Source organism: Leptosomus discolor, chromosome 3 (assembly GCF_034619465.1).
Source record: "Leptosomus discolor isolate bLepDis1 chromosome 3, bLepDis1.hap2, whole genome shotgun sequence".
Lineage (NCBI taxonomy): Eukaryota > Metazoa > Chordata > Aves > Leptosomiformes > Leptosomidae > Leptosomus > Leptosomus discolor.
The window spans coordinates 44,488,006-44,498,448 of NC_141393.1; the positions used below are offsets into that span (position 1 = coordinate 44,488,006).

Below are 10,443 nucleotides of genomic sequence, written 5' to 3' on the forward strand. Positions count from 1 at the left end.
AAAGGGCCTGGAGAGGCTGCTTATGAGGAGCGGCTGAGGAAACTGGGGTGGTTTAGTCTGGAGAAGAGGAGGCTGAGGGGAGACCTTATCGCTCTCTACAACTACCTGAAAGAAGGTTGTAGTGAGGTGGGTGTTTGGTCTCTTCTCCCAAGTAACTAGTGATAGGATGAGAGGAAATGGCCTCAGGTTGAGCCAGGGTAGGTTTAGATTAGACGTCAGGAAAAATTTCTTTACCGAAAGAGTGCTCAAGCACTGGAACAGGCTGCCCAGGGAAATGGTGGAGTCACCATCCCTGGAGGTGTTCAAAAAACATGTAGACATGTCACTTCAGGACATGGTTTAGTGGGCACGGTGGTGTTGGGTTGACAGTTGGACTTGATGATCTTAGAGGTCTATTCCAACCTAATGATTCTATGATTCTACATTTAACAGGAAAGAAAGTGAAAGTTTACTTTAAGGAAGTTGCCATGGGCATTTAATACCAGACTGCTCACTGCTTCCAGCTTCCTTACCTCAGTACTCCACAGTTACCTTAACTTCAGTTAGCACGGGAGCAGAAACCCCTGCCATGCCTATTTTTGAGAAAGGCCTGATCTGCCAGAAGAGTTTCACTAAAGGTTTCATCTTACAGGAATTCCTCTGGAATTAAGCTCACGCATTGAACTATGCACTCCAAATTAATGTCTTAGCAAAAAGCACGTTTGTACAGGCAACCAGAAAGCAACTAACCCCACAGATGCTACAGCCACTAAGCAAGCAACAGCAACCACCAGGGGCAAAGTGACCCAGAGATTTAATCACAGGACTCCAGCTCTTAGGCAGCAATCCATCCAGCTCCTACACCCCAGGATGGACTGAGTCATATGCCTCAGGGCATTTTTAAATTATACAACTCCCACTGAAAAGAACACATCTACAGATCCCACCACACCTCATTGTCCAAATATGTGCCAACCACCTGATCAATAAAAAGAGTATTTGCGCCCCCCCCCCCCCCCCCCCCCCGTTATCTCTGACACTACAGCGACTCGGGCCAGAGAACAAGCTACACAGTGGAGATGAACTGAGCATATACAGCTATTTCAAAAGAAAGATAATGCAAAACATACTCAAGAGCCATTTTAAAGCTAAACTTGTCAGCTCCTCCAGACCTCTCTGCCCTTTAATACGGGACTAAAGGATATCTGATTTAAATTAAAGGCAGGTAAGTTCAGGCCCAAGAAAGAAGTAGTTACCATGTAATCAGCTTGAGACTCATTATGGCAGGCTATTAAAAAAAAAAAAAAACAACAAACTGGGGCAAGGATTTAGAAGCAGATGAATAATTTCATGACCACCACCACTTACTTATTTGCTATGCAACTACAGCAACAAGAAAGGCAGCCACTGTTCCAGCCTGAGTATAATCAGCTTATCTGCAGGAAGAAGGAAAAAATTCCCTTTCCTCAGGCACTCCTGCATACGAAGCCTCCTCAGTTACATCTGCATCCAACCTGGAAACTTTGCTTCCCTACAGCACAAAGCATCCATTTCTGAGAAACAGCAAGACTGGACCTTGATAAAACTACAAATCACTTGACAGAGGATGTCAAATGGAAAGCCAGCAGGGAAACCCTATCAGAAGTACCAATGTAGCTGAATTGTCCATACAAGCCAGTGGAGACACTGTCACACAAAGCGTAGGCCCTTTCTCGTGCAAGTTTGACTTCGCTCGTTCTGTTTCTTGCAACACATCTGAAGTTTTGAAAAAAAAAAATACCCTTCCAAAAAAGAATTGCCTTTTTAAAAAAGAATACAGCAGAGCCTAAAATTTTCAGTGATCAGCATGCCCCCAACCAACTCACCCTTGATTCAATGGGATCCACTTTCAAAACTTACCTCTTCAAAGGCAAGCAAACTGCATGGGTCTGACCAAACACTCGCAACTAAGGTATATGCCCACAGCACCGACACGGAGCTTTAACTTTTTTTGCTGTATACGGCAACACCAAGGAAATTATTATTAACCCTTCCAACTTAGCAACTACAGCCTCCACAAAACACAGTACTCAAGAAAGCAATGCTCACTACTCATGCCCTATTTTCCACGCCTACCCTGGGCATATTTTCTATGTGCAGCACGTGTGTGGTACGGTGCACAGAGGACAGCATAAGATATGCTGTTCTCCCGCCCTTCTGCGGTGTCTGGGAAACACCAGAAGCACAGTTCACCCCAGAGATCTGCTGCCAGAGCCTGTCCTTCTGCCTGTCTTTCCTATTGAGAGGTCTGGTCTGTGTCCTTACAATCTTCAGAACTTATCTGCAGCATGACAGTGGCAGCTATAAAAGACATCAATGTAACATCTCTATTTTCATCTACATATATAGCATACGACCACATAAGAAAAGGTTTTTAACCCCGAAAATACTGAAAAACTCAGACTAGACGGGAAATATTTAAGAAAAAAATAGAGGAGGAAGGCCAAGCATATATCTTACCTCCTGAGTGAATCCTCCTCTGAGCTTTCCTCAGGCATTTCCTGGTTTAAGGCCTCCTGTGATACATTCCCAGGTCTGCTTGAAGCCGACTGGCTGTAAACTCTTTCCCAGTGCCCCGTCTCCTGGTTAAAGACCACTCCCACGGTCCTCTCCTCCTGCGGGGTGGAAGAGCTGCCCAGCTGCAGCCTGCTAGAGGCAGGAGCTCTGCCCTCGGTTCTCTCTGCAGGCTGCACCTGGCTGGTATTTGGAGGCACACCCTCAAACGTGCTTTGGACCTGCCCTGGTGCGTAGCTAGGCGTGCTTCTTTCCCAGCGCAGCGTGTCATTGTTAAAGGTCAGCAGGTTATGACAAGCACGACAACGGTTCAGGTGACCCCGGGACAAATTGGAATTGTTTTCACTGCTGTGTGGAGTCTGCTGATGGGAGGGACCTGGCCGATCAAGCTCAATGTTGTTGTTGAGCATTTCTTGAGCCTGCTGCGACTGGCTGTGCTCCCCACCAATCCCCTGATCTAACTCCTGAAGCCGGTCATATTCCAGGAAGAATCGCCTCAAATCACACTGGAGCTCATTACGGATACTGGCTGGATTGCTCGGGCCAGCACTACTACCACTGTCCGCCTCAGCCCCTGGGGCCAGAAAGCCCCTCCCTTCTGTTGCAGAGGTATAGACCGATGCCTGGGAACCTCCCTCCTGCTGTCTCAGCACCGACAGCAAGCTCACAGAGGAGGCACTGGTCCTAGGGGGAGGCATGGCTTCCAGCTCTGACCGAGAGCTCATATTCAGCACCGTCCTGGACCAGTCAGACCCACCTAAGCCCGAAGCCATCTCTCTTGCAGACTGTTGGTACCGGGACTGGTGGCCTGCCAAGGGCCCGCTGAGGGACCGCCGCGTGGGGCCCAGGCTAAGGTTGCGCAGGGTGTTGCCAGCAGTGCTGCTCTGAACTGTGCTGAAAGCAGAGGGCCTGTTAAGTATCCCCTGCTCCTCCTGCACTACAGATGCCTGCTCTGGGGGTTGGTAAGGCTCTGTCTGCACAGAGGAGAAGGAAGTGCCAGTGGCCCCAGAAGACGTGGAGGGTGCATTTTCCTGGTGTGGGAAGAGAGAAGAAGGAAGTCTTGCACTAGAGCATCGGCTGCAAAGGCACAACATCCCCAGGTGCTGGCAGCACTCTGCTGTGGGATAGCTGACACGCTCCCGGAGCCTGTTATAGACAGATGCCCTTGTGTTCTCACTGGCTGGAGGCGGAGGTGGTGGTGGTGGAGGCGGTGGAGGGGATGGGGTAGCAGAGTCTTGAACACTGTTTTGCTCTCCCACCTGTATGCCAGAGGAGCGGGAGGACAACATATGCAGGAAGTTGTGGAGGAGGGGTGTGCGTCTCACAGGCTGAGACGGAAGGATAGCACGCTGACGATAATGTGGCATCTCTGTGCTGTCCACGGAGATTTCCACTTCCTCATCACTCTGCAGGAGGAAGCAATCAAAGTTCAGTCACCTCACAGCAAAATCCTATACCACCAAATAAACAGCAGCAAATCAGCTACCATCCCAGACAGATGAAAGAATGTGGTAAGTCCCTTCCTAAAGGCCTTGACTTGCAGGAAACCAGCTGAGAGTATTCAAAGATCATTTTATGGATCCAGACAACTTCTGCCTACAGCCCAGTGAGCTTTGACAATACACTGTTCATATGAACAGAAGCATCAGCATCTGAGAGCCAGCAGCTGCGGGGAGCATTGTTAATACCTTGCTTAGCTTCAAATCCAGCAGAATGTCATAACAGAACAGAAAGAGCAGGGCCATTGGGACATCTATCCCACCACTAATGAGACTGTGAGAGCAAAACAAACACCCTTTAGAGAGCTCTTTAATAGCCCTGCACATAACACAAGAATATTCATGTGACTAACTAAGGTGAGACAGAAAATGGCTTAGAAGGACTTCAGGTTTTCAGAAAAGCACAAGGCTGCTTAGGAACAGACTAGGGTTAATGTATGCAGAGTATCTTGTAATTACCCAGTCAATACAGGTACTGACATTCCCCTTACCTGCTGGTTAGAAGGGTTAACAATTGCTGTGAGCAAGTAGTGTCCCAAGGGATCAAACCGTACCAGCCTAAAACAAACACAGAGACGGAGTATCAATCATCAGCTCACACCCAGGAAGCTGGACATAGCAGGGAAGAAAACCCCACGCAAAATGTTTGCAAAAAGAACATTACTACGTTACCATGATCATCTTCTGAAGGATGTCAAAAAGTTTATGCATTAAGAAGAAGAAAACATAATTATCTAGCTGAAGACTGCAGCTATTTTATAGTCCACAGCAACACTATATAGAAGTTAAAAACTGGACACATGTGCTGCTGTATCAATTGAAATAGCCAGGAAATTTTAAGGAATATGGACATACACATTACAAATTGGAAACTGATACAAAGGGAGAGATTAACTTGCCTTGAATGTTATGTCATTGTCTTATTTTAAATTGCTCAAAAGAAGGCATCAAGTTTCCAGCAATGTAGTTTCCTCTATAACTGCACCAAAGTAATAGCTCAGCACTCCCTTCCAGCAACTTCTGGGTCCTCTCATCCTTACGGATGACAAATTTAATTACTAAGCTTAGAAATGAACTCGAAGTAGATTTTGAGCATTTATTGGGCACAAGTCTGATTACAAATACGAACAACCAAGCTGATCTATTATTTCCCATTGCTTTTCTTCTTGCCAACAGCACTGTTTTTCTATCAGCTGAGTCAAGGAGCTGAAAGCAACGCTTCTCTCTGCTGCCTCAGTGCAGAGGGTGCAGCATCCCAGAGAAACCGCCCCCATTCCCCAAACCTGACCCTTTTTTACATACAAGTGTCCTCTTCCCCTGGAAACAGGAACTCACCTGACCCGCTCCATTTCACTAGCTGTTTTCACCACTGCAAAAGGCTCCCGACGACTCCAATCCCAGAAATGTATCTCATTGGCAGTTGCAATCAGTAAGAGCTGAGCCGTAGGATGAAAAGCAAGCGATGCAATGGCATTGTTGCTATCTGTGAACCAGCTCTCACTTCCACCCTGAGTGAGGAGTCAAGAATCACAAGCAGTTTATCACAAAGTTTGAGATCATTAGGTCTCCATGTATGTGCCATCTCTCCAAGGCTCTGCCTAGAGCATTGAACTGGCATGCTTTCACAGCAACAACAGCAGCTGCTCTTATACAAGGTCACGTGTCATGTCTAGAACATACCACTATTTGCATCAATGACCACAGATATACTTTTGTAGGTGTGTCTCAAGCAGCCTGTAAAAATGCTGCATTTCAAAGTGACCAGGTAAGCATACGTGTTTTGTCTCTGTGCCAGTCACCAGACTAGGTAGAAATGGCAGAGCAGCAGCTTCTCTAATGAAGAGTTCAGATATGCTCAGTGGAATGAAAAATGGCACGTCTTTCACATAAGCTAAACAGGCACCTTGCACAAAGTTCTCCGGCATTACCTGTACCACTCTAATCAAACAAACATGCACAGCTAAAGAGCATGACCTACCTGGCAGGACTGAATAAAGAACCTGTCACCTCCCCTCTCTAGACAGAAGAGGATCGCTATGATCCATTCTATGCTTTTGAGACAGGTCTCAGCAAAGCTTCCAAACAGCTCTTACCAGGCAACATTTGGGAAACAAACTCAGACAAAAAAAAAGTCACCACCCACCAAATACCAAAGACACACATGTTTCAGGAAAGACTTACGTGTAAATCCCAAATTCTAACCTCCCCATCTAGGCATCCTGAAGCAATTAGGCCCGGGATGGTGGGATGGAAGGTGACACACCAGGGAGTTCGGCGATGTCCAACCAAGGAATGAACACACTTGCCCGTTTTCACCTCTGTGATGTAGATGTTGTGGTTCACGTGTGTGGAAGCCATTAGGGTCCTGGGAATGCAAAAGGTAGGACAAACATCAGCATAAGAAGAGTACAGCAAAACCAGACCTTCATTAGCTTCATCTCAATAAGGTCTATTCACACCTAACCCAGCAGCTCTCCCACATAGAGCTCAAAGGGTAAGAGGCTACTGTTTCACCAATGGCCACAAAGCTTCCTGTAGCCAGATTTCAGGGTCCATGCAAACAGGAGCTCATCCGATCTGCAAGCACAAACTTGACCTTGACAGTCACAGTGAACATGCAGCTCAGAAGGAACTCCTGAGTGACAGGTTGGGGTAAATAAATATTACCAATTCACACCATCTCAACCACTGTCAGATCAAGTGGCACTAAGAGATCCCACCTCCATTTCTGCTTCCAATACACACATAATTTTGCTCTGTTCTTTAGTCTTAGATATCCCAGCGGGTGTGCCACATCACTTGGCATGTCATGCTAAAACACCCTTTACTCCCTCAAGTTTCTTATGAAATCCCACGGTGGCCGCATAGATCCTTTTTCCTTAGAACTATGCATCACTTGGGTACCTCAGAAATTAAACACCAACTATGCTTGAAGCTGTGCAATTAGGAAGGTGCACACGTTCCATCCATGCATGTCAGGAACCAGAAGTTTCACTTGGCTCTTCAGGACTGGACAACTCCATGGGCACAAGCCTCCACCACTTTTCTAAGTGTAAGGAGACTGCTGAAACAGGGAACGAACTAGGAGTTAAATTACCTGTCTGGACTAAACGCCAGCAAGAAGGTGGAGCGTGGACTGTCTGGTAACTCAACTTTCTGAAAAAGCCAACAAAGCAGGAAGTGTTGCAAGTGTCATATGATCATACTTTAAATGTAAGCCACACAAACAACAAGGGGAACCCGCTGCAGGAACATACCTAGTATCCCATCACTGCAGGAACTGAACAGAGCCAGAGAGCATATCAAGTGTAACACATCAAATGTACAATCACGAGACAATTTATTTCAAAACCCTGCCTCCCTTCCCCGACTCCAAGATCAAGCTATGCACCTCTGTCCCACAATCTTACCTTGCCCTCCCATTTCATCCATCGAGTTTTATCCTCCACTAACTCCTGCAGGAGCCGTTGAGCGCCCAAGGCTTGGGTACCCCGTTCCCTACCCCACAGGATGCGGACAGCATTCTTCTCCGGTACAACCTTCATGGCTCTCAGCAGCCAATTGTTACACCATCTACTGGGAAGAGACACCAGCAGGTTCCAGGTGAGAACCACCACCAAGCTACAAATAGGCTATGCACATTTCAATTGTTTATCTTCATGGAAACCTAGAAAGAGAAGAGAATAAGGAAGGCAGCTTTTACCTTGATCATGCAGATGAAGTAAGAGCTTTAAATCCCCAAAGACCAGATTTGGGAGAAAAATCTATCCTCTCCTGCAGCTTTTGCTACGTTCTCCCATTATTGAGGCCAAATTTTGACATTTCTGCAGCCAAAGATTACTTTGCAAGGTTTTTGAAAGCATCCAGCCCTTTCCTTGTACACGTGCCCTAGGCATACCACACCTAAAGAGAATAAAAAATTGGCCTGGAAACTGTTTTCCCTTCCCTCCGTCTCTTGCTGTATACAATAAATTTAAAAAAAAAAAAAAAGATTTATGAAGAGGCAGTCTTTATACCTTGAAGATTTAGGTCCTATCTGGGAAGGGTGACTGATAACTAGACAAATAGTGTTAAAAAATTGACAATATGACAGAAGAGTCTACAGGGACTTATTCAAATTTCAGTAATAGTAATTATCATCACTGCAAAGGTCAAATGATTGACAGTCTTCAAGTCCAAATTACTTCCAACTCCATCACAATAGCTTACAATGTATGAAAACAACCATGTATTGGACCAAAACCTTACACTGCAGTGGCATCTTGGACAACTCCATCAAGATGATTCATTTCCCTACTTGCATATCATCTTTCCACCATTACTCTTAGAACAACAGTTCATCCAAGTAATGCACAAAGGCAAAGATTAACGCTTTTAGTACACTCTAAGCTGCTAAGGAAAAGCATTAATACCGGTTTTCTAGAAAAAGCTCATTCTTTGAAAGAGCCAAGTATAACGACCCTAATAGCAAGCAAGCTACACAGCTTTTGAATGGTCTCACACATTGGAGTTTGCCACCAAAAACTCTCCAGAAACAAGAAGTTTCTTAGAGTACATAAACCAAGTAATGCTGCTGCAACGCCATTACCTTTTGGTCCCAGCAGAGCACACATACTACTCTGTCATCTTTTAGAACGTAAAGATCTAAAGATAAATCCTCCTCAGTTCATGTTACACTCAACAAAACCATAAATATTCAATAGAGAAGGAAGCGGCAACTTAAAGCAAAACACACACATACAGGGGGAAAAAAAGGTTTGTGTACACAAGAAGAGATGAACTGTTAAATGACAGAACTCAGAACCCTCATTAGCAAACCTTTCTTTCCTCCCACTCCCCCTAAAAAAAACCTCCTGAGCAGTTGATTTAAGACAGCTGCTGCTTACAGGGAGGAGCTGTCTGAAGAGATAAGCCAGGAAAATGAGTTCTAATAAAGCAGACGAGTTTTCATTTGTAAAAGTATAATAAAGTGCACTGAAGTGATCAACAAGTAAAGGCATCCATCTTCCTAGAAAAGAAATTCACCACAAAGAAATTCAAACTAGCTGGAAATTCCCTGATGCTTAATATGAACAGCATGGGGATCATCTATTTTAGAGAAGCTGAACTCCACAGTACAAAATAAGCCTTCTTTCGAAAATTCATGAAAGTCGGCCAAACATTAGGTAGGAATTATTCTACAAAATAAAAGCCTTACTGGAAAGCAACAAAAAACCTAAAGATGTCATGCCGCAAGCAGATTCTTAAAAGCAACTGTACAGATTAAAAAAGCCCAGACCCAAAAAAACTAGAACAAGGATAACTGAAGTAGATACAGCCAAAAGCACAGTATAATACAGGAATCACTAAACCAAAAATCTTTTTTCATTTTCACTAAATGCTAATAAATCCTCATCTGGATTCTGCAAACAGCCCCGTCACCCACGTTCAGAAAAGACCGGATTCAGATGGTGAGCAGTGTGGAGGGAAAGGACAGCTCTGAACAATACAGCCAATAAAAAGCCTATTTTACAGGAGGAAACTGTAAGTCTAGTTTCATCCAGCAAAATTAAGCAAACAGTAGCTGAATATTCTATATGGTTGTATTCAAGGAGTAAGTACTACAACAACGTAAGAATAAACATGTAAAACAGACACAAATGGAAGAGCAGACTTGCAGCTGGAACACGCTGGAAGTGTGAAGAGATCTCAAACATTAAGCTTTGGAATAGCTTTCAATAGCTGCAAAAGACAAATCACCTAAATAACTTAAGAAATCCTGATAATTTACAAGCAGGATAACCCAATTACTCATAAGAAAGAACAAGCTCTGACAACTTGGGAACATTTCAATCCTATCAGAAGGACTAATGTTCCCTGAAGTACAATAGGAACAAGGAAATCAAGAGCTTTACCAAACATCTTTATGTTTATTTATGCCACAGGCAAGTTTACATATTGTAAAATAAAGAAACAGGTAACACCTACAACTGCAGCTAGTGAACCTCCTGTATTCACCTTACTGAAAGACCAAGTCATCTTCATTATACAAAAATCAAGTACCTACCTTAAGTCAGCTTATTTAAATCTTTGCAGATGTGTACTAATTTCTTGAACTAATTTGGCTATAACAAACACTGCATATGTGAGCCTCCTGAGTGTGTTTAAACCTGATGTTTTTCCCCTCAGGGACTGTCCCTCATTTTTTCAGCTTCTTCCGACTCACCTCTTTACCCTATTTGAAAAGAAAACAAAAGAAACTCAGGGCTCAAATGCCTACACAGTACTCTGCTAACCTGCTCAACACTTTTAAAAGCTGGTTGGGATGTCTTCAGAAAATACCGAATGCACGCTTCTTGAGTGGGGCTGGCACTCCAGTGTTACCCTGGATCCCTTCAGGGGCCAAGCTTTATCCGTGCCTCATAAGAGGAAA

The 10,443-nt window shown here is 44.6% G+C and overlaps 1 protein-coding gene across 2 annotated transcripts in view; it reads right to left on the reverse strand.

Moving 5' to 3' along the window:
- AMBRA1 (autophagy and beclin 1 regulator 1) overlaps positions 1-7,628 on the reverse strand; it is a 125,636-nt gene extending 118,008 nt beyond the window's left edge. For both annotated transcript variants that reach the window (XM_086462358.1, XM_086462359.1), the window contains exons 1-6: positions 7,442-7,628; positions 7,129-7,187; positions 6,213-6,396; positions 5,367-5,539; positions 4,523-4,589; positions 2,479-3,938 (exon numbers count right to left, since the gene is read on the reverse strand). In XM_086462358.1, the coding sequence (XP_086318484.1) occupies positions 2,479-3,938; positions 4,523-4,589; positions 5,367-5,539; positions 6,213-6,396; positions 7,129-7,187; positions 7,442-7,576 (2,078 nt within the window). In that variant the 5' untranslated portion in view covers positions 7,577-7,628. The remainder of the gene's footprint in view (positions 1-2,478; positions 3,939-4,522; positions 4,590-5,366; positions 5,540-6,212; positions 6,397-7,128; positions 7,188-7,441) is intronic.
- Between the last annotated feature and the right edge of the window lie 2,815 nt (positions 7,629-10,443).